Source organism: Gouania willdenowi, chromosome 3 (genome assembly GCF_900634775.1).
Source record: "Gouania willdenowi chromosome 3, fGouWil2.1, whole genome shotgun sequence".
NCBI lineage: Eukaryota > Metazoa > Chordata > Actinopteri > Blenniiformes > Gobiesocidae > Gouania > Gouania willdenowi.
This window is the reverse complement of record NC_041046.1, coordinates 27,570,420-27,595,175: the sequence shown is the minus strand read 5'-3', so window position 1 is coordinate 27,595,175 and position 24,756 is coordinate 27,570,420. Positions and strand designations below refer to the sequence as shown.

At 37.4% G+C, this 24,756-nt stretch overlaps 1 protein-coding gene across 4 annotated transcripts in view; it reads right to left on the bottom strand.

Moving 5' to 3' along the window:
* Positions 1-3,308: 3,308 nt before the first annotated feature.
* tub (TUB bipartite transcription factor) overlaps positions 3,309-24,756 on the bottom strand; it is a 55,502-nt gene continuing 34,054 nt past the window's right edge. For 3 of the 4 annotated variants that reach the window (XM_028473483.1, XM_028473509.1, XM_028473501.1), the window contains 11 exons: positions 23,340-23,391; positions 18,753-18,915; positions 17,021-17,158; positions 14,556-14,714; positions 13,345-13,466; positions 11,634-11,825; positions 10,232-10,344; positions 7,648-7,759; positions 7,415-7,513; positions 7,159-7,330; positions 3,309-5,131 (listed from right to left, as the gene is read on the bottom strand). In XM_028473483.1, coding sequence (XP_028329284.1) covers positions 4,998-5,131; positions 7,159-7,330; positions 7,415-7,513; positions 7,648-7,759; positions 10,232-10,344; positions 11,634-11,825; positions 13,345-13,466; positions 14,556-14,714; positions 17,021-17,158; positions 18,753-18,915; positions 23,340-23,391 — 1,456 coding nt within the window. In that variant the 3' untranslated portion in view covers positions 3,309-4,997. The remainder of the gene's footprint in view (positions 5,132-7,158; positions 7,331-7,414; positions 7,514-7,647; positions 7,760-10,231; positions 10,345-11,633; positions 11,826-13,344; positions 13,467-14,555; positions 14,715-17,020; positions 17,159-18,752; positions 18,916-23,339; positions 23,392-24,756) is intronic. The other variant, XM_028473492.1, reaches the window with a different exon arrangement.

Below are 24,756 nucleotides of genomic sequence, written 5' to 3'. Positions count from 1 at the left end.
GTAATGGTGGCATATTAGCCCAGTCAAATAATGCAGCACCTCGCCTTCATGTATTTTTAATATTTACACACCCATTATTATTATGATTATTCCTCTACTTTATTTTAATCCGACACAAGTAAATAACTACAATAAATGGGTATGTTTTAAAAAGCATGGTTTCATGCAAAAAAAAAAGAAAAGACAACAGAACTGGTTTTACTTTAATGGCAGTGACCTAGTTTTTTGAATCTGCAGTAAAACAAACTGCCATTAAGTATTTGGTGCCCCCTTGTGGTAACATATGGTTACACTTTTGAGGTGTTCAATTTTTGTTATTACAGTACTGCTGAATAAGAGTTTAACCTGTAAAAAAAAAAGTCCAAGTAATTCATAAAGAAACAAACAAAAACATAGTGACTAAATAAATGTGTTATTACAAGCAAAGCTGTAACAACTTTAAAGAGAGTCACCTAAAGGTTTCCACTGTTAGAATTAGTATTACAACAAAAATAAAGTCATTTTCTGCTTTATTTATTTGTGTCACTGGAAAATGAGTCACATGTTCTTTTAGTAGAGATCTGAAAAAACCTGATTAGGATCAAAGTCTGAAAACGTATCAAAGTTGGGAGATAACAGTAAAAAATAAATAAATAAATAAATAAAAATAGAACTAGTCTATTAATAATAATCTCTGAGTACTTCAACACAGGATGGAGATACTATTCCTGTCTTCTTACACTCACACACATAACATTTCGGTAAATTAAGCTCATCTTTCTCAATGTTTTTTGAAATGGTTTCCAACAGACGACAATCAGCTGTTTGAATGACTGTAGTATTGAGCAATCTTTGTTCCACATCACAAGGATTCTCCTTCGTTAAAACATAAGAACTGAGTGAAAAGTAAACATTGATTGATCACGATCCTCTGCCTCATCCTAAAGAGCTTAATGTAATGTTGTTGGTCACATTAAAACATTCATAGATAAACACAGAGGTGCTAATGTGTGCAACTTGAGGCTCAGCAGGAAGACAGAAATAGGAATTACAAACACATTGATTGAAAGCTAACCTCCTTTTGACTCATGCTTGATATTATGGGTGAACATTTACAAATGTTTTCCATACAGTTTTCAAAATAAATACAAAAATTACACAGAATCTTTTACTCAGAATTTTTGGTCTAACTTATCAGAGACCGGACAGCCTGGATGTCAGGAACCTTTGATATTAGGGATGTACCGAAATGAAAATATAAAGGCTTGGCCGAATACCGAATATCAAATGCAGTTGTTATGTTTTCACTATTTTTTTTTAATAGTGAATAAATAGCCTAGAATAAATAAATAAAGACATGTTTTTTTAAAGAAAGTACCGTATTTTTCGGACTACAAGGCGTACTTAAAATCCTTTAATTTTCTCAAAAATCGACAGTGCGCCTTATAATCAGGTGCGCCTTATGTATGAAATTAACTACTGTGCTTCAACATACTGAACTGAAAAAGTGAGTGTATTGTTCTGTATTTTATGTGTTAAACCTGAACAATGTTGAGTTGTTAATGAGTTGAATAAAGTTTGACTTATCTGACTATTTTATTTTGCTTAATGCATCTTAATAATAATAATAATAATAATAATAATAATAATAATAATAATAATAACAACAACAAACCGGTGCGCCTTATAGTCCGGTGCACCTTATGTATGAAAATAGACCCAGTCAGACCCATTCACTGATAGTGCGCCTTATAATCCGGTGCGCCTTATAGTCCAAAAAATACGGTAAATGTTTACTGAATACTATGACATTCAGAGGGACAAAGTTCTGTTTCCTCCCTTGTTATTCCACATTTTGTAAAAAAATCAGCTCCAAACGGGCGAGTTGGATTTTGCCCACGCTGGCAGGTGACGTCACCGAACACGCCTCCTAGAATGTGAGCTCCTCCCTCTCCAACTATAACAAACACTGCTGTTTAATATAGAATATATATTATTCTTTATTGCCATATATGTAAATGCAAACTGCACTACTTTTTCTGCTGCCGATCGTGTTTGGAGTCACTGCTTGGAGCCACGGCCATTGCTCACACACATCAGCTGTTAGCACTCCGTGCTAATGCTAAACCAGCCTGTGCCGCGAGACCTGGTGTAGTGTAACGATGGGGATGTATACGGATTCAAGGCTCACAGCGCTCGATTGTGGTATTAGACGACTTCCAAATTTTACACGAAATGGACGACGGAAAGCTGGAAGCGGAAAGGAGAGAGTCTGGCTGTGTTTGTGTGTGGAAAGAAAAAGCTGTTGCTGCTGCTCTGCAGCAACGCACACACTTTTCTGACTCTAAATCACTGCACGTTGTTTGATTGCGTCACACATTACTATTCGGCCTTGCTTTTAACTCACTAAACCGAAGGCCGAATGTTGCTTTTTTTGCAATATTGGGCAGAATATATTCGGTGGCCGAATATTCGGTGCATCCCTATTTGAAATCCTGGATGTTCCTCTTTCTTTCTTTCTTCTTTTGAGGAATTCATACTTCCCATGCACACAAAAAAAAAATCACAACATTTTGCACAAAGGTCCAGTCTCATGCCAGACCACCTCAGCTGCAGAAACAGGCCAAAAGTTCTTAAGGTGGAACTACAGCCGGCCTCTACATTTTGAAAATTCACAACAAATCAACCACATACTGTATGCTACATATTTGCAACATTTACCATAATCTAGCACAAGTCGTAGAAGTGTTCATACATTTAAATCTATTTTAAATCATGAAGTCTAATACTTATTAAACCTATGCATTCCCATAAATGTTGCTCAATGAACATGGAACTTGCTAAGGCACATCTCCAGACAGTCCTACACAAATCAACACAGATTTTTGATTTATTGAAAGTTGAGCCTACAGGGCATCAATGTGATTCACTGTAAACACTTTAGTAAACATGTACTTGGACATTTTTGCTAAATACATTTTCAAAGTTCATTTTTAAAAATTGCATCATTTTGGCGTTATTGTAGCTGATGTCAGGAAAATATCAGAATTTTATCTCAAAAACAGCATTTTTAATTTTGCACTTATTCAAACTATTATATGGAATCAATGCAAAAGTTGCAATTTTAAACATAGTCATTTATGGAGCCAATGAATCATTGTTAAAAACAAATTACCAACATCTTAATGCTTATCTGTAGTTTGATTTTGCATCCTAAACTGTATAAAGTGGACAACTAGCATCAGCCCCAAGTCAAGGCATCTATGTCTGGAATTTCTAAAGCCTCAGCATCTATATTTCTGTATGAAAACACAACAACAAATATTTAATTTAGTTGTGGATTTAGGCAGGAAGGTATTTTTTTATTATCATATTTTATTGTTCATCCATAAACAACCACAGTAAATTTCACACCATTTACTGTACATTACAACAGAGCACTGGAAACTAATAGTGGAAGAACCTTTGGTTCCTGGCAACATGTATGAAAAGCAGGCTTTACAGCAACAGTATCAACCATTTTAAAATAGAAATTTAAAATAGTCAGAGCAGAACACAGGCAAGTACAAGAATAGCAACATTTGATCAGAATGTTCTCGTAACCCACAGTAACAGTAGCGGTATCAGAGATTGTTCTTTGCCTTAAATCAGCACTTTTTTTTTTTTTTTTTTTTTAAATGTCATAAAATACAAAATACTATCAGCTACCTGAGAAAGGTAAAACTAATAATATTCAAATAAAATCATAACAGCTATAAGTCGCATGATAGAGACAGGTGATGCCTGGGAAGCACAAAGTTAATCAAAGATGGAAAAAGTAAGATGTTAAAGACATGTTTCAGGTGTGACGGGTCTGCACAAAATGTATGTATAGGCTCATGTGGAGAATAAGTCAATTAGTGTTCATTTTCATAAGATGAGCACATCACTAAGCCTGAGTATCACCTGCATGCATCCGCTGCCTGGTTTACAACACAACAGTAATAAATACTCCTGTCACATTACAGACCTTAAACTGGATCAAGAAATAGCTAGAAAACAGCTGAAAAGTTGGATAGTTTGCAATAAATAGATTTTTGCTATATTATGTTATTCTAGGATTTAAAACTGATATTATTGTTGCCTTTTACATTTGTAAAGTTTCTTTTTTTTTTTTTTTTTAAAAAAAAAAAAAAGGGAAACAGAAAAGTGAAGAGAAATCCAAGCTGCTTTCATCATTCAGCTGAAGAGTAACACTGGCATCAGTCTTCAAAGGCACAATAAATTATGTACAGCCATGTAATCCATCACAGACTTCAAAGTAAAGTGCGGCATCATCCTATACAATCATATATAACACTGACACTATAATGTATCATGGTATGCAGCATGTGCAGTATGCTTTTATGTCTCTAATGTTCAGTGGGATACAAGTGGTACTCTCTTGTAGCAATAACTCCTGTGCTTTGTGGACGTACGATGAGTGATGGTGGAGAAAATGATAGAAGACGACTATTTGAATAAGTATAAAAAAAACAAAAAACAATACTGAAACCAAATTAATACGCAATGACATGCATGTCATTTCCCATTCTCTTAGCTTGTGTGAAATAGTGTTTTTAGTGCAGTAGGCAACACAAATGAGATCGATTTTTAGAGTTTGAAAATGTGCAGCTGTTAGTTATAATTTACATATAAAGAACAATCAACTTTATATAATCACTACATGAAGAAACAGTGTTGGTTTTCATGATGCAGTTATGGTACAAAATTACTTATCAAAACAACAGAATACTATTTTAAAAATGGATCCAATTTTTGTGCTTGGTTTACTCCGTAGGCCAAGACACTTTCAGAAAACGCGCACACACACACACACACACGTACTTCTTGAGGCTCGTAAAGCATCTTGGGATGTGCAGAACGTCCAAGGTATACTGGGTGATTTGGATATCTTTATCTCCAAAAAAAAACCATCCCTTGTCCTTCTTTAGAGGCCATTAATGGAGCCGTTACAAACTGAAGTTGACGCTGACCATCTACTCACAGGCTAACTTGCTATCAAAGCTGGAGAGGGCAATGGCAAAGGCTTGCAGGGCACACATTGGGTAGTTATAGTCCATGGTAAAGACATCCTCCGCCACCCGACCAAACTGCATCACAATGTAGTCAGCTGTGGATGAAAAAAGAAGTAGTGTGCTCATCTTAATTCAGAGGCCACAAATAACCAGGACTAATGACAAGTACTGGTCAAGAACTGGACCTAAAATAACCTGACTTTACTCAAATTAAAAAATCGGTTAGATTAAAGCTAAAGTAAGCATTTTTTTCCAGATACGCTTTTTAAGTTTTTGGTTGAAATTGTCTTTATGTCCTGACAGAAATGAAGATCTTATGCGCTCTGAAAAAGGAACGGAGAAAACCTGTCATCTGTAGCAGCTGTAAACCTATAATAACGTCGACCAATGGGAAAAAACTAACGTTTTTTTTTAACCAATCACGTCTCCCTGTCTCCTCGCTTGTTCTCGATTCCTCACATGCACAAGCTCACACTGAAAGTTTTTGGTCACGTCTTTTTTAACATATATGATGGTAAAGTTTATTGTTTACTTACTGCTGGATGAGACATGAGACAACGTAGTTTCTACACAATACAAGCGATGAGCTGAGGTCCTCTTCAGCAGCAGCTGTGCGCATGCATGTGAGTGAGACGGAGCTCAGAGGGGAGGGGCGAGGGGGGTAAAGGCGGAGCCATCAGGGAGGCTACATTCAAAATCATGCTAGCTTTTGAAAATCGCCTACCCTGCCTTTAATGGTTGTTTGATTTTTTTTAATTGATTTTTTAAAATTCCTCTAAGAAAAGCTACTTTGGATCAGCATAGCTTGAGCTATATTCAGGGACTGTGTTCAATTCCAACAATACATGCCTGGAGATTGGCAAAGTTAATTTTGAAAAGGAAAAACTAAGACACACAGGCATGTCTGGGGGCTTCGGTATAAAAGCTCTCAATGTGACATCATTTAGTAATGTTTGCTTTCAACAAATAGCTCTGTCACACTTTTAAGCACACTGTTACTCCCTTTGCAAGGGCAGATTTTGAGACATCTACGACACCCGGACATGACACGCAATGAACACAACCTTAAAATCACACACCAAACTCCGACAGCTGCTAGTTCACCCCAAAAACAAAATAGAACAAGACAAAAAATGCAACGTAATACTGTATATGAAATTCCATGTATGTCATGCCAACACACATATATACTGTAGAAGGAATGTTTACTACAAGGAAATACAAACATCACAGGGAGTGTGAAAAGGAGACAGCAGGACGACTCGCAAGGATTGGGAAAGAAAAGGCACCACAGGAAAATCACGTCATGGACTGAGACGGTGCAAAAATAATTGGAACAGAAAGAAACAAACACAAACGCTGGATCAAAGAAGCCATCGAGATCAGGGAGCGGAGCTTTAACATCATCAGGGATGAAGAAGCATTTTTACTCTCCAACACCTAGGCCTCTCTTCTAGGGGGCATGGCCAACCTGAGAGAACTGTCAGGTTGGCCACGCCCAGAAAAAACTCATAAGGACACATGAAATCAATCAGAAGATGCTCTGATGCTTCCCTTATGTAAGAACTCGTAGAGATACATCAAAGCAATCATCTATGAGGAAGACTGGCAGTTGACAGTCAAAACAAGTCAGGAGAGCAAATTTCCTGAAAAAAAAGGCATCTGAATAAACAAAACCTTAACATATATTTAAACAAAGAAGACAACATGAACTTGCTGGAATTAGAACTCTGTCCTGGTCAGTTCTAGTCAGATATCATTGTGTACTGATAGCACTCACCTAGGTACAGTATATGCCTGAGGAAGCTCTGCCACGTTTTGACTATCGCTATCAGCAACATACATAACACTGAGAGTAGCAAACAGCAGCAGATTCACTGAGGCACGGATTGAAAGTTGGTGAACCTTTTGACAAAATAAACCCTGTGTCTGTCTCATTTATTAAAACCGCTACAACAGTAATAAATACAAATATACTGTACATGCAAATGGTTCCCTTAAAGAGAACATGACTGAATTCAAACACATTTAACTGCTGTATGAAATGTTATTGTTCCTTCTTTTTTCTTTCTTCTGTATTTGTTTTCAACTTCAGACTTCATCAACTCCTATAAGAACTTACGATCATTGTCGTGAATAATCTGGAAATTCTTGACGGAAGCCTGAGTGACCCTGCCGTGGAAGTTGAGCACGTAGGACTGTGTGTCATCGTTCCACACAGGCGTTTTGTTATGCAGTTCGATCACACTCTCTGTGCTCTTGTTTTGCCACCTTGCCAAAAGTGATTCGTGGTCCTGTGATGAGAAAAGGGAACCGCTTCAGATGACAAACATTATAAAATTATGGGCTGTTTTATTTTTATTGAGCTCAGTTCATACATTTCTTGGGCAAATAGAGACTCGCTCATGATCCATGTTCATTCCAGGAATAATGACGCTCATTTTGCGTGGTCCTTTAAAACCTAAAACATTGGTTTCCTTGGATGAAATAGACAAAGAAAATGATTTTCTTCTCAATGTTCATCTGGCAAACGTTCAGCACCTAAAGAGCACTTGATTGTCACATTAATTAAAAAACTACAACAGAATTTTAATCACTTTTACACACTCACATAGCAGATCGCTGCAAGCTCTTGGCGAAGGGTACTGGCCTCAATGCTGGTGCTTTTCATGGGGTTCAGACCACTGTCATAGACTGTAAACTTGGTTCCCATTAGGTTTGATCTGCAAAAAAATAATTTAAAGGGGAGGTATTATGAAAAAAATCACTTAATAAATGTTTTGCTATAGTGATATTCCTTTAGCCTCAATGAGAGGACCAAAGTTGAAAAACTTCTGTTTCCTCCCTCCCTTGCTATTCCACATAAAAAGCGAGCTCTTAACGGGTGAGTTGAATTTTTCTCGCCTTGTGACTCATATGGTGAAAACAACTCCTCTTGACAATCCTCGCTCCTCCCTATCAAACTACCAACTACAGGTAAAACAAACATGGTGAAGGCAGATTGATATCACAGTTAGTATATTTACATTCAGTAGATAGATAATCCAGTATATACAGTAGATGAACCAAACCACAGACTCACAATCAGTTTCACATTTAGTAGTTGTATACTGCCTCGTTTTGCCTTCATGACATAATTTGATGTGTTTGTGACCCAATGTGACAGCGGTAGGACAAAGCAATGGACTATTGTCTCAATGTGACTATTTCTGTGGTCAGAAGAGATGAGGAGGTGAAGAAAAACTGTTATTTACTGCTGCTGCTGTGATAAACACACGCGCTGAGGCAGTGTGTGTTTACGCCCACTCTTGCATATGTATGAAGGCCCAAAAAACAGCCTGTTTTTAGGAGCGGTCTGACAGTGACTTTTCAGAGGGCTAAAACTCCAGAAAACATGCGCGTTTGGGAAAATAAACCTCAAATACTACGTTGTTGGAGTTCTTAGAACAATTGGAGATGGGTGAAAAATAGCATAAAACTGGACCTTTAAGACCCGTCAGGTAACAAAGAACCGTATTGGGTTTTTCCAACAGTGATTATGCAAACCCTATTACTGTAGCTTGAATAATAATAATAATAATAATAATAATAATAATAATAATAATAATAATAATAACAAGAATTATAAATCATGGATTTGGTCATGAGCACATTTTGGAATCTTGTCCCATTATACTTTGGAGTCTTATTGCTGCTTAGATTGGATGCTTCTTTTTGGCCACACCCCTTTAAGCCAAAGCCCTGAGGGCATGCAGAGATGTTCCTAATAAAAGCTCACCGTTCACCTGAATCATTCAAGCCAAGCTATGATTGCAGCGATTGCAGCCTTGCATTGACCAATTTTCAGGTCAGCTCTGGAAATGAAAAGGCAGCACAGGGCCAGATTTGATTACACTCCAGAGGTGTTTCCATGGAGCTCCTAACAATGGCCTCAAGCTGTCTCTGTGGATTAGATCCCTTCTCACTTTCTGATCAATGTCACACACACCCGCTGGCAGAATTTTTAATTAACCTTTTACATGGACATTTAGAGCCCAGACTGATGAATTACTGACAGTTCATACAATGACGTCAATTATATTCTTCCACATTTGAAAACACTAGTACAGTGCCCGTCTGAAGTATGAATTGATATAGTGGTAGCTTAAGTAGTCAATTATGGCCAAATGAGTATGTGTTTGAAGGTTGGATGTACAAAGAGGTGTACTTACTCTGTACTCTGTAGTGTTATAAAAAGATATATTTGCGGGTGCAAAGTAAAATAGCGTGGGCGATTTTCCTGGTTTAATTCTATGGGACATACGCATGATAAATGTGTTTGTTGTATTTTTTTTTTACTCATTTTTATATATTTTTTTGTTTGGTGTATTTTCCTGTAATGTATGTTTTCTGTTGTGTTTTTGTGCATTTTTTGTAGTATGATTCTGGAGTCATTTTGTGTATTTTTGTATCTTTTTTGGTGTAGTTTTGTGAATTTCTGTTGTTATTTTGTGTATTTTTTGTATAAATATTTAGTTTTAGTATATTTTGAGTCATCTTCATATTTTTATTGTCGTTTAGTGTGTGTGTGTGTGTGTGTGTGTGTGTGTGTGTGTTTCAGCCGCGCACATGCACGCACATCAGTGACTCACATCAGACCCAATCAGTGAGACTTGAGAGCTTTGCTAGTGTATCAGTGTGAGTGCGGCTGCTCAGACTACCCACCCCACTCTCCGGTCTATACTATCTTCCTCTCTCTCACTCCTGTGTTTGCGGTCCTTGTCTGCTTTGCTGTGTGCGCAGCGATTGGCTTTGGCCGAACACGTGACTCTAGCTTGGGTAAGGAGCTGTGCAGTGAAATATATATAGATGGTGCGCTAGCGCCCCCTCACACTCTGAAGTCAAACCCAAGGTATTTGGAAGCCGTTGACAAAGTTTCCGACACCGCCTCGGGGTGTCTGTTCGCACATAGATGCACACAGACCTTTCTTGCATTATAGATAGATAGATAAATAGATAGATAGATAGAAAGATAGATAGATAGATAGAAAGATAGATAGATAGATTTTCTCATAAGCAGAAAAGGTGCAAGACATTCTAATGAATAGCAACATGAGCGTGCAAATTTGATTATAAAGAAAATCATTTGGTTTTAATGTTCGAACAAAATGGTGCTAAGACTAGAGGTAAATATTTCTTTGTTGCTGTTGACTCACCTCAGTTTACCAATAAAACTCTCTCCACCTCGGGACAGGTCAGTTGGATCAATGGAGATGAGGTAATTGGATGTTTTACTCTTTTTCCTCTTCCTGCCCGCTAAAAGAAAAATCTGTGACACATCAAACAAACATTGTCTTTAACCACCTCTTCCTGTCTGCACACAGACATTTGCAAAGGCTTCTCTTCATTCCACTTAGAGCATCAAATTATTAGACGATCATTATTTTAGATTTTTTTTTTTTTTCCTAAATAAGGCATATACACACTGTGTGGTGTCAGGATGGATTTGCTGCATGGTTTGTTATTCTAAAAGCAAATTTAAAATTGGTGTTTAGGCATATCTGACATTGAAGTGTTTTAGTGAAAAGTAAATGTCTCTGAGGCTGCAGAACAATCCAGTGCAGTATTTTCTATTCACTTAGCAATGATGACAAGCCAGCAAGAAGGAACAGGAAATACTGAAAAAACAGAGAAGTGATGAAGTCTATACCTATGAGATGTCAGTGTACGATACACTGTAGTAGCTTAGTAGCTGAGTAAGCGACTACGTTAAGATTGGTCTTCATAGTTTTTGCTTAAAAGTAGTGCTGCACCGTTAATTAATCATTAATCCAATTTTAACATCTGCATTCAGATTATCTTTGATACTTTTGTAAGGGCCAGTTATTGCACAAGAAATATTATTTCATTGTAGAAACAATCACCTTTTTTTGTTGTTGTTACGTGTGTGTGTGTGTCAGTGACCCATAGTTTACAGCAGCATTTCTCAAATGCGTAGCACTACAGGGGGTACAAATTACAAATAAAGTGTTAGTCTTGGTCCCACCCCTGGCGTGAGATGACTGGGAATGGTATATTAAAAAAAAATCTATTCAGGAGCCACTAAATCAGTGTTTTTCCAACCTTGGGGTTGGGACCTCATGTGGGGACGCCTGTAGTTTAAATGGGGTCATCTGAAATTTCTGAAAACTTAAAATAGATTTTTGAATTGTTTTACTATTATTCTTTTTTATTATTAAAACAACACACAATATTAAACAACTATATTTCTATACTTTCACTTGGTGAAATATAAATCTAGTTAAATAATAATACCTGAGCACAAACATGATCGAAAACTCTAGAAAAAAATGTGGGTCAGGATCCAAAAAAAGGTTGGGAACCACTATGCTAAATATTGTTTCTGTCCACTTATTTATCAAATGAGATTCTTTAAAATGTGTGTTATCACTCGTTCATTCCCTCATTATGCTCTATAGTTGTTTTTACATAGTTTTCTAAGCAAAATGTTGTAGTCAGACAAAAGGGGGTATTGTGATTCAGAAATACTTGGTACTTGAGCCCAAAAAAGTTTGAGAAGCACTGGTTTACAGGAGTACACTGCACGTCACCTCTCACCTTCTTGCCGTCTTCCCTCTCCAGGTGAAGGTAGTAGGTGGGATACATGCCTCTGTCCATGCCCTTCTTGTCCCTGGTGATTCTGCACTTCACCCTGATCCCCTGCCGGGCAGGCCGCAGAGAAAACTCTTCAAGGTCGTCTACATCAATAGAGAGTTCATTGACAGGTGGAGTGGGTGCCGAAGCCACTTCCTGTGGGAGTAAAAAGGCCCAACCAGAGCCAGAAGGATCTGTGTGAAGTATGTGATGCATTTCATTTAAACAGAATGAATGTCAAACTGTCTACTGAGACAGCAAATGAGAACACAGTGTCTAAAAAAGGATCAAATGATGAGCTGAAGATTGAGGTTAGCAAAAAAAAGAGATTAGGCAGTAATAAGGAGCAAAGTTATTGAAATTATGACCACTGATTGGTGAAATGAATCTTGGGAGTTGGTGTGCATTTTGTTCATTAATTTAACATGCTGAAAGCAGCAAAACCTGGCACGACGTTTATAAATCACCACATGGATCTGTCTGAGAGTTGAAGGGTTTGTGAAAACAATCTTCATGTGAGCTTGTAAATTGAGTGAAGTGCGTTTGTGGATCCGGCGGCACGTGCATTTGTTTTTGAGACAAACGCAATGTAGTTTTGCTTGGATTCACACACACAAAGCTGTGTGTAAAGCACCACCCCTCCACTAAGGGGCAGTATTGAAGTCTTTGCTGAAGATGAATTCCATTTACCGATACAAACACAGATGCTATAATAATATCTAATAACGTCACTGGTAGTTACTGCAGTGTCACCACAATCACTGCAGCCTTCCTTGATCACAGTACCACTCTTGGTTTGACAAAAAAAAACAAAAACTTTTGAATAATCTTAATTGATTGATGAATCTGAAAAACACGTTACAATCTCAAAAATACATGTGAGAATTGTGGATCTATTAGTGAGCAAATCTCTCCCTATAAGTTCTCAATATTATTACTTTACCCCCGCCAAGCGCAGAGCGGAAGGTTATGTTTTACCCTACGTTTATCTGTCCATCTGTTAGCAAGATAACTTGAGAGGTTATGAACGGATTTGGTTAAAATTTTCAGGAAATGTTGATGGACATCTAAATACAGAGCGCCTCCAACGCCCTTGGCAACCCACAGTTCTCCCGTTCTTGTCTCCCATGTTATTTGTTACCATTCATCCATGCTCTCTTTAGACGGGATGATACTGAAATTTGTGTAAAGCACTTTGGGGTTTTTACCTGTGAAAAGCGCTCTATAAATAACGATTACTTGCTTACTTACAAGATAAAATTTTGGTGATGTTCTGGATGACCAAAAATGAGAAAATACCAAAAAATATGAAAATAGGAGCTGTACCTGAGTCTGCACCTTTAAGCGCGGTGGCTCACGGGTAATGCATGGTGGCTTATGGGTAATATAGTAGTGATAGGGAAGTGCATTGTGTGTATGTCACGCCGGGTATTGAGGAGTTGCCTTAACTTTTGCAGTTGCAAGTTTGCAATTTAGTGTTATCTAGCTGTGAGGCAGCACTGTAAACCTCTGTTACACACGGCAGCCCCTCGTTACATTCACAAAAACGACCACAGATGTGAGCAGGAATAATAAATAAACACCAAGGAGCGATGAAGACATCCCAGAGTTCAGTGTGCTGACTGATAGGAAGCACAGAGATCAGTTAAGTAAAACATGTCAAAAGGATTTTTACCTTGCTTGACTTCTTGCTCGTGGCAGAGCCTGGCCTTGTGCTATTATTAAGCTGCGAGGAACTGGAACTTATTTCATCGTCATCATCCTCTTCTTCATCAAAATTCATACTGCTCGATATACCTTTATGGGAAGTAAAACAAGATAGTGTAAAAAAAAAAAAAAAATGTGTAAAAAACCCTCTGATTTTTAGAGCATTGACATGCATTATACCAAATAAACCCTTTATATGTATGTGACATGTATGTATGACAGCACAAATATTGTGAGTACTGGTTACAGCCTTAAATGTATAACTTTACAGTTTATTAAATATTTAGATTTTTGTATCTTTTGTTAGACAACTCATTTTTCTGTAAACTTAAGCTTCAGACTGAGTCATTTTTCACCTCTCCTGAGGTATTTTCATTAAAAAAAAACAAAAACAAAACAAAAAAAGACAATACAATGCAACAATGACACATCTATCGGTCATGACTCTATAACCATGTGTCTAGTATTTTGTAGCTCTCCATTTTAATCTCATATGAGTGTTGACCCTTCAAGGCAGGGATGGACAACTCTATCACAGTGAGGGCCACAAAAATGTAATTGTATCTGATACGAGGGCCACATTATCAACATTCATGTTAGATTTAGAATAATGACCACTCAGAGCATTAACAAAGTGGGAAAAAAAAGGGTTTTCTCTTTTTTTTATTTTTGTCTTTGTCTGTGGTTCTGTCGTTTTGTCATTATGTGTGTTTTTGTTATTTGTTGTGTTGTTGATTTGTGCGTTTCTGAGGCCACTTTCTGGGTTTTTGTTGTTGCTTTAGTATTTTCCTGTCATTTTATGCAATTTTGTTGACAGTTTGTGTGTCTTTGGAGCTATTCTGTACTGTTTTTTTGTGTTTTTGTAGTTATTTTGTTTTTTTAAGTGGTTGTTGTGTCTGTTTTTGTTGTCATTTTGCGTATTAGAAGTCATTTTGTGTATTTATAAAAAAAATTGTGTACTTTGTGCATTTTGCTGTCGATTTGTGTATTTCGAGTGTGTTTTTGGGTATTATTTTGGGCTTAATATTACTTCCTACTTCTTGAAATACAATTTTTAGGGATATGTTTGGGGGGTTGCCCAAGGTATTAAATCCACTTTTTATTTGAATATGTGCTGTGTTTCCAAGCACTGAGCAGTTTTAAATCCAGTAAAATGTGAGATGGTAGCTTTATGAGTACCTTTCTTTAACATGGTGACACGCAGGTCCTGTTTGCTCTGTGAGCGAGTGCAGCTCATTACAGGCTCTACCTCTCCATCCTCAGGGGTCAATGTGTGACCAACGGTCAGGATCTGGATGTGACCATCATCCTGCTGGGAGGCCAGACCGTCCATCGCTGCTGAGTCACAGGAACAAACCCAATCAGAGATGTTTATTATGTTATGGAAGCACACAGAAAATAAATTCAGGCAGGGAAAAGACAAATGAGAGCTTATTTGTTTAAAGCACACTGTAAACAAGCCTGAATAAATGTGCTTTCTCTTTACCTTTTATTAGTTGTTTATGTATGCTCCTCATCTACAGTATCCAGTGAGGAACATTTTCTGTTCCGTCTCCCTTTTAAGAATGTAACATTTTCACTGAGGGGATCATCATCGCAACAAAATTTCAACAAAATAGGTGAAAATGTAATCTTTAATGAAACAAGTTTGGATGAACTATGGCCGGGCCCGCGGAACGTCTCCACACCAAAGAGAATGTACCAAGTGACTTGGTTACACAGAGAGGCTCTTGACATCCACTAATCCATGTCAAATTACAGCCCGATTCAACGAGCATTAACGAAGGAGTAGTCATTTGACATACGGAGTAATATTGGTATGTGTCAATGATTCGGTACCACCAACTGTCGCAATATTTGACTCACAAATAAATGACAAAACGATTGTAATGGAAATTACCGAAAAAACGGGGGTGGGCTCCTCGGGCCCCTAAACAAATTGTGTAAGGCATAATCATAATCTAAGTTGAATTACCTTTGAAACCATATATCACATGACTATGTTCCCATAAATTTGAAAATTACCGGAAATGGGGGTTGGGCATCTCATCATATTGATTCATAGAGTATTCATACCAAACTGCATTCCAATCTAACGAGAACTAATGGAGTAGTCATTTGAAAAATGGGTCTCCCTGGCGCCCACGTGACACGTACGGGGTAATGGGCCCCATTTATATATTGGTATGTGCCAATGATTCGGTACCACCAACCGTCGTAATAATTCACTCGCAAATAAGTGAGAAATCGACTTTCTTTTCTTTGGAGCCCCTTGAGGCCACCCTGGGCCCCCAATCAAAAATCGGGCTATGTGTACACATCCATAGATTATACCTACCAAATTTCAGACCGATCAGTTCACGAATAACAGAGGAGTAGCGATTTTAACTAGTGTACACAACAAGAACAAGAACAAGAACAAGAACAAGAACAAGAACAAGAAGAACAAGGTGAGTGGTGTTTTGAGTCCGGTATCCCGGCCTAAAAAGGTCAATGTCTGATAATTCTTCTTCAAAGCTTATAAAATAAAATAAAATGTGAAATTACATATTTTAGAACAGTGAAAATTAAGTTGAGTGCAAAGACATTTTTTGTTTTTCTAATTTTCATGCTCAATGTTCAGCGTTGTAAACCACACATAACACAGGCACATGGATTAAAAATGTATTGATATGTACTTGAGAAACGATCAGTTTACGTAATAATAATGAACATATTTTATTATTATAATTAAAATAGCATGAATTTAAATAAATGCAAATTAGATCAAGTGTTAGATAACAAATACCGGTGCCAAGAATAAGCAAGCAGACACAAGTGATGATGCTTTAGTATAGACTGGTTATGTTTTGATAAGATTACGTCTAAAGTACTTCACAGATTTTGACCAAATTTTACCCAAATAAAGACCTTAAGCCACATGTGTCAAACTCAAAGCCCAGGGGCCAAACCTGGCCCTTTAGAACCTTTAATGTGGCCAGCAGGAGAAAGTAAAAGAGACAACATGAATCATCGAGTAAATTACCAAATTAATCTCATTTAGCCAATTCAATGAAACTCCACAATATTTGCCAGGCTCACAGTCTTCCTGTGCATGTGTCACATGTCATTTTTAATCTGAAACTGTTAAAAGAAAATTTCCTTAAATTATTCCACAAAATGTACTCTAATTAAATAAAAATTGGTCACAAAATGAGGGAATTTTAAAGTAAATATCCTGCAGGGACTGATATCTGTCATTGATTGCTTAGATATTGTTGTTTCCTTACATAATTTAGATATATTTTAAATGTGAAAGTGCAAACTATACACAATAATGTTGAAACTACTCCAACCTAAAATCTGGGGTTCACTTGAGATTAAACTGCTCCGTATTTGGCCCCTGAACTAAAATGAGTTTGACACCCCTTCCTTAAGCCATGGGAAATTCCATTAAATTTAGAGGCGATCCAGATCAAAACTCTGATTCTGAATCAGTTTCTAAAGGCTAAACATTATCTAAGCTTGGCCAACTGGGACCAAACAAGCAGCTGGAGTCGGGGACAATATGAAAGTTTAACGCAAAGACCGGAAACAATGTGTGTTTCGTCATTCTATGCTCTGTGTGATGATCTAGTAGTGTAGTTCCACACGGGCAGGCTGACCTTTGTGTTTCCCCTTCCTCTCTTTCTTGTCGCTGCCGGCCTGCGGGGTAGAGCTGGGCGGGGCTTTACCCTTCTTGGCTGAGCGAGGCTGCTGCATTTCTGATGTCACCTTCACATCCACGTGTTCGGCCTCTTGCACTGAATTATAGAAATGGAGATGAAAATATTGCATTTTACACATGTGCTTGTCAGTATTACTACCAGGGTTCCGGTCATTTATAAATGTAATCATGTAATTGGTAATCAATTACAATTATGACATATTTACAATTCTAAAAAATATTGCTGTTGAATTGTAATTGGGTTCAGACAATTGACTTTGTAAATGTAATTGGCATGGAAATTATTTAAAAAGCTGTCATTTACAATTTAATTAAACACAAACCTGTGGAACCATGTTACAGTTCTATGGCTTACACATATGTAGTTAATTATTAAAATATGTTTCAGATGCCCACACCAAAAATATTAATACAAATATTTTCACTGATTAGGAAGCCTAATAAGGAAACCAAGAGACAAATCAGATGATAGATAATATTTTTTAGTGTATTTTACAGCTGATTTATCATAAGAGATGCTAACAGAAAGCTAACACAAGAGAAAGGTTAGATTTCATTTTATGGGGTTATTTATTACAGGTTTGGTAATTGTGATTAATTGTAATTGAACTTTAGTAATTGAGAATATAATTGTAATTGACTTTCAGCTGGAAATTATGACTTGTAATTTTAATTGGAAAAACTGCTGGGCACCGTAATCATAACTGAGTTGTAATTGAACATTGATAATTGAAGATGTAATTGTAATTGAAAAATGGAATTTACCCCAACCCTGATTACTACTACTCATCCAGCATTAAAAAGCACGTAAGAAATGAATCCTTTCTAAAGTGAATTCACAGTTGACTCCTCCCCACCCCATCTATTTTCCTACCCTGACTCCCTCTTCCCTGTTCCCATCCCCCTCACACAGGTGTAACACTGCCCTCTCTTTTTATATCCTCCCTTCAATAAAGTGTTTCTTATCCTTCCTTAAGGAGGGCTCTTGATGGTTACACTTATGCAATCAAATAAATTCATTTATTTAATTGCAATAACAAAACATGCATTGTTCTCCTAAAAAGATTGCACTTCATGAAGTGCTGACCTTCGACAGCATGTGCAGACAAGGCAAAAAAAAAAAAAAAAACTAAAGTAAATTGACAGGAGATCTTTTAATCAGGGACATAATGACACCATTGTATGTTACATTCATTTCAGACTGAAAGCCCAGCTTATATGAAAGGTAAATTGCAAAGCTACTGTATATGGCTCCCTATTAATTAATCTCTTTGTATAATGGACTTAAAAAGCAAATGTTACAATATGTGCTTGTGAGCATAAAAATACATCTGAGAACAAGGGCTTAAAAGCTCTGCATTGGTTTTATTGTGTGAATAAGAAGACCACATCAATCCCAGACATACATAACAACCTCTCCAGAGTGGAGACGTTGTTATGTATTTGCAACTCTTTGGGTGTAGAATTTCTCAATTAGTGTTACATGCACGAGTTGCACAACATTCAGCCTTTATATGATAACTATATATATGTAATTTAAATGGTTAATTGAGTGTAAGTGAGCTAAACTTTGACTATGAGGGAAATGTATTATAGTACGAGTCCAAAGAAGAGTAAAACTCCACTTTTAATCAATGAATTGATCTGACTAATGTTTCATTCCCACTGACCGTGGTAGATGGTGCTGCTGTTACTGTTGAGGTAGGATTCCACCAACGGCGCCTGTTCCTCGCTTTGTTTGGTTCGACGAGCGCGAGAGCGCGAATCCACGTTAGACTGGACCATCAGTGGCTCCTGCCTCTTCTTCTTCTGTTTCTGCTCCAGGAGGGCCCTCTGGGAAGTCACCCACACACAAAAACCATAGTATGAAAGAGACGCAGTGAAAAAAAGACAGAGTTCAGTAGACTGAAAAGGAATGTCTATACCCGTGATGGGCAACTTCTCTCAGAGCAGGGCCCACAATAATGCAATGGTCTGATATGAGAGCCACATTATCGACATTTATAGTAACATTTAGAACCAAAAGAAATAGTCATCAACCCTGCCAGATTGGTTGTCATTATAACTCACAATCTGTTCCTAAATGTCCTAAATCTAAGAATTTAGATGTATACATAAGAAAATATTATCACATCAGAATATAAACTGAAAGAAAAGCTGTCCTCTTTGAAGATACCTCGAACAGAGTAAAGAAAAACAATAATTGCACACTTCTCATTTTCGAAATCCATCAAGGTATTGATACCCTGAAGCCACACACCGAATTTGGTTATCGTATCTTGAACAGTTTCTGAGAAAAGCTGTCCCCCTTGAAGATACCTCGAACAGAGTAAAAGAAAACGAAACAAGGGCAATAACTCCGGAAAAACTAATTGCACACTTCTCATTTTCGAACTCCTTCAAGGTATTGATACCCTGAAGCCACACACTTCAGGGTATCAAGATTGTTATCCTATCTTAAACAGTTTGAGAACAGCTGTCCCCTTTAACTCGGACGGACGGACGAAGCTCTAACCTCCAGTATATGCCCCTTCCACACTTTGTGACGGGGGATAATAATGACCTTTTGTGTGGGTTTTCTTGGTGTTTTTTTGAGTTTTTAGACATTTTTTGTGTTTTTTTAATTCATTTAGTCTATTTTCTTGTCAATATAGCAAATTTCTGTTTTTGTAATATTTTTGGTGTTATTGTTGTTTGTGTATTTTTCTTGTGTATTTTGTGTGTCTTTGAAGTCTTTTTGTATATGTAGTCATTTTGTGTTTAAGTGGTTGTCTAGTGTGTCTTTGTTATTATTTTGTGTACTTTTGTTGACATTATGTGCATTTTGCTGCTGTTTTCTGTGTTTCTGGAGTTTTGTGTATCATCTTGTTCTTCGTATAACTTCCAACTTCATGAATTACAATTTTGTTTTGGGGGCCGCACAAAATTAAACCGAGGGCCGCATGTGGCCCCGGGGCTGCCAGTTCCCAAGCCTGGTCTATACTGTAACTCTGTCTTGTGGTTGGTGTTGCTGCAGATTCTCCTTTCTGGCACAGGATAAAAAGCTGATAACGCAACACCTGCACCTGTGTATATACTGTATATAAATAGAAAATGCATTGTGACATCACAATTGTAGGGGACTAAACCTCCTCTAATCATTTTGAATTAATACTCAAACTGAATCTTCACCTTTCTGCAACTGAACCTTCACTCCACAGACGTCTCAGCTGTTTGAACGAGGAAGAGGTGGGCGGAGCTTTCCAGAGTCTAATTGTTACCGTGCGTTTTAATTACGGAAATTTTTAGCAACACTGGAGGGCATTCGAGCAATTCTGAAAGAGTCAATGAACTTCAACACGGCATATGTAACACTGCTAAATTTACTATGTGTTGTCACCCTTTGTTACCAACATATCAAAGGTGTTGGTAACCTCCTCCTTCAACACAGAAACATCTGCCAAGGGATTGTCAAAACAAGACATTGTGTTATCAAGAGTGTCTCAAGCTTATCTTTACCTTTAACGTCAACATCTCTTACACTTACCCACTACATCAAAAGGCTTGTACCAGCCTTTTCTTGTCTGCACATGTCTCATATACAAATCGATTACACCCACATGCACACACGCAGCCTCACACCTTAATGGATTTTTTTGTTCTTTCTTTTCCTTATTTACTCCTTTTCTCGATTGAGTGTTTTCATTTTCTTTATTTATCTTTGTTCACTATTTAGTTAGCATTATTTCCTTTAAATATACTGGTGTTGATTATCTACTAGTTCAACTTTAATTACTTTTTAATTCAAATACATTATCTCACTGATTTTTATTGTGCACCATTAAATGTTTTGATGATAATTTGTAAAGCCTATTCTTGTCTGTGATTATTGAATCAAAATATCCCTGGTTTATTAGAAGTTTTGTTGACAACTGCTTTTCCACTTGGACGTGGTACCTTGGCATTATTATGGCAATCGGCCATTAATAAATACTCCTTCCCTTAAACAATAAACAGAATATAACATGAATTAACAAAAAAATATCAAACTATTTGTATTTGTGTGTTAAAGTCATAATTAAACAATTAAGGATATTCAAATGTAATTGTCATAATAAACATTAATACAATGAATTGTTGTGGTCTTCATTTTAAATGCAAAACATGAAGTGTTATGAGCAGGGTGCTGGTGGTAAAGAATCTGTTACGCCCAGGGAACCAAACTTGATGTATTGTTTAAACCATGTCGACCTGAGGCTGGTTACAGTTATTCATCTGAATGAACTGTCAGCAACACGCATGTCTTCAGGCCAGAACTCATCAAATATTGAAAGTTTCTATTAGTGGAAATCTTGGGCTGTGTAGAGCGCAGTAAAGCTCGTATCTCTATCAGAACAGTAAAAGCTGCAGCCGTGCCTGTAGGTACATACAGTGAATGGATTTTAGGCTTTGGTTTTGGCAGGTGGGGATGGACGTGTTTCTGTGCGGAGACTGCTTGTTCTGCCTGGATCTGCGATGGTTTCCCCTGGGAAATGTGGTTTCCCCCACCATTAAACATGCATGTTATAGAGTTGGTCAATATTGTCCAAATGTTACAGTGGCTGCGGCCCAAGTGACATCAGCAATCTGTAATATATTGTCATTCAATGATGAATAAAGCACCCTTGCCTTTTATTTTTATTTACTATCATCCATCCATTGCATCAATCCAATTACCCATCCATCCATACTATACAATGCAATAATATTGGCTCCATTGGGAATAAAGACCTAATATGAACACATCTGGGTCATGGTGCCCTGATCATTCACACTTTAAAGGCTTTTAAGAAATGTCAATTCATTTTAATAACAACGCAGTAGGTCGAAAAGTATATGGGTACCCTCATTTAAAAAAAAAAAAAAAAAACAGAGGAAATGTGCAACCTGGATCTGATCCTGATTAAACTCAGTAGAATAATTAAGGAACAAACCCGACATAACTCAGTCAAATTTCCTAAATATTGGTACATTACAAAAAAAAAAAATGTCAATGATGAGCGATCGGGATTATTTTCATTATTGAAATTGATCCAGAATCAGTAAATCGATCCGGATCACCTCAAAAATTTAACGCAATCTTCCATAGCGTAAGTTTTGTCAAAATTCATTAGGTACTTTTGATGTAATCCTGATGAAAGTCAAACTAATAATTGCCATGACCTCCTTGGTGGAGGTAATAATAATTCCAGATTACTTGAAAATTACTATTTACCTCTGGATGTAAAGAGTCTCCCTTTCCTTTAAAGACATTTTACCAATAAGATGAACAACACCATAACTAAACCTTTCGTTTAAAAATGATGCTCTCTCTGTATTCATTCATTCATGAAAATCAGTTCCCTTGGATGTGAAAGACATCCAATGGGGGGTGTTTCCCTTATTGATGAATTCATTGAAGTCTGCAGGAGCCTTTGTTCTGTACAGAAGATTATGAAAAGCCATTACTCATCTCAGTGAATCGGAGAACATCAGAAACGCAGCAGTGTCTTCATCGTGAAATGCAACTGATGGAGCTGTTTGTTGTGATTGGCTCCAGTATTGCCAGAAACAAAGGAGCACAACACAGTATCACTTTCCAAACACCGGGTAGCAGCCAAACATCAGGCCACCATCGGCTTATTAGCCCTTCAAACTTTTCTGTTCGCGTGTACCCTGCAAATGTTTTGGCTTTCCTCTCTATCCAGCAATTAAAAAAAATGAAAATACATGTTTCTGTAATTATTGTGAAACATAATACAAGTCCTAATGACTACAAACTCCATGTTAATCATGAATCCATATGCAGTGGTTATTAAACTATTTGGAGCTACAGCTTTAACGTACAAAATATTTATTCTAGAATTACAATTTCAATAATGACCCACTTCAATGCTAGGTTTGTTTTATGTAACAGATTGCATTATACAAGACTCTAGTATTGTAAAAGGTATTGGGAAATTAACAAATGTAAGCAATAAAAATATGGGGTTTTATAATTGTTATTGTTAGTTAAAAATGATAATCATAATAATGATAATGAGAATGATCTTAATTAGGACACAAACTGAACATTGATGATGGGAAATGATAAAAACTACAGAAAAATCTATTCAGAGGCACTAAAGAAACACTGCTGACTGAGCTATATACTGTATAGTATTCTTAAGGTAAAATCTAACAGCAGATATCCTATATTGCTTTGGAGACATTGCCTCCTCCATCTTTGAACGTAGGAGAGCAAGACCGATTGTTCTCACCTGCCGTTCCAGCTTCTGCTGACGGAGATTGGTGCCCTCATCGTCTAAAGTGCTGCAAAAGACAAAGAGGAAGGATGAAGTTAACACTCTGAGAAAAACATCCTGATGTTCCTGGGATCATAACGTCTAATCTGCATTTTTAATATAACCCCTTTGCTGCCATTCTACAACAGCTACATTAGATCGGACCTGGTTTTTTTGCTTTTACAATAGCACCAAGACAATAAAATAAACCCTCGAGGATCAATTCTACACCATGGATTCAAAGGTTTTGTTACTTACAAAGAATATAGAAATTAAATTATTCAGCTTACTTTAATGTTATTTCAGATTTATACATAGATAATAAAACATTTTGTGACTGTGGATAGGAAAAATGAATAACACTATCTTTATCCTTTAACCTGTTAGTGAGTGGAAGGCATAAGAATAAGTGAACATCAGTACTTCAGTAGATTTGATTAAGGCCAAAGATTATACAAAATTGCAGATGCTGTGGTATGTTTCCAGTCTGCAGTGGTCATGTCTATAAATGGCATCCATAAAAGGGAAAAACAGTGAAGTAGCATGAGTCATGATGTGTTTGGGCTTCTGTATGAGGCTGAAGAACTGGTCAGGGTGCCCTAAAATAAAACCACAGCCAAAAATAACAACAAACTTCTTCGCACCGGATCTGAACCACTGAGCGTGAGCAACGTAAAAAAATTGGTCTTTTATGAACATGTTTTCTTTTACATCCAATGGGTGGCTGGATGTGTATGCATTATTTATGTGGGAAAGATATAGTAACTGGATAAACTCTAAAAAAAACTTTAGGTTATTTACATAACCCCGGTTCTATGAGTAATATGAGTGAGATGTCTCACTATGGGATGCACTCTCATCTGCAGCCCTCAGAAGCATTTTTCTCAATCTGCCAATCCTGATTGACTGGTACAACGTGTCCGTCCACCAGAGACACTCCCACCTCTTATAGGAGGAGGAGGCAGACAGGCACACCTCATTCAAAATAAGTGCCTCTTCTTACTCGCCCAAGCAAGAAGGGTTGTCTGGTGAAACATCTCACTCATATTACTCATAGAACCGGGCTTATATACACAACCTAAAGTTCTATTTCATAATATTTTGTGAGATGTCTCACTATGGGATGTGGTAGCTCCCGTATTGCAGACATGCTTATCGAGCGAAGACCAGGCTACAGGGCAGAGGTCTGTACACATCAGGACAGTAAAACCACCCGTGCCACGCATGGAGCGGAGACATCCAGCATGTAAAAGCGGACAAACATGAGAGGCGAAGTCCAACTCGCCGCCGCACAAATGTCCTGAACTCCCCAGAACAAAGCACAGGATGTGGCAAGACCCCAAGTCAAGTGTGCACGCAGACCTTGACTCGTATAAGCCAGACCAACAGCCTT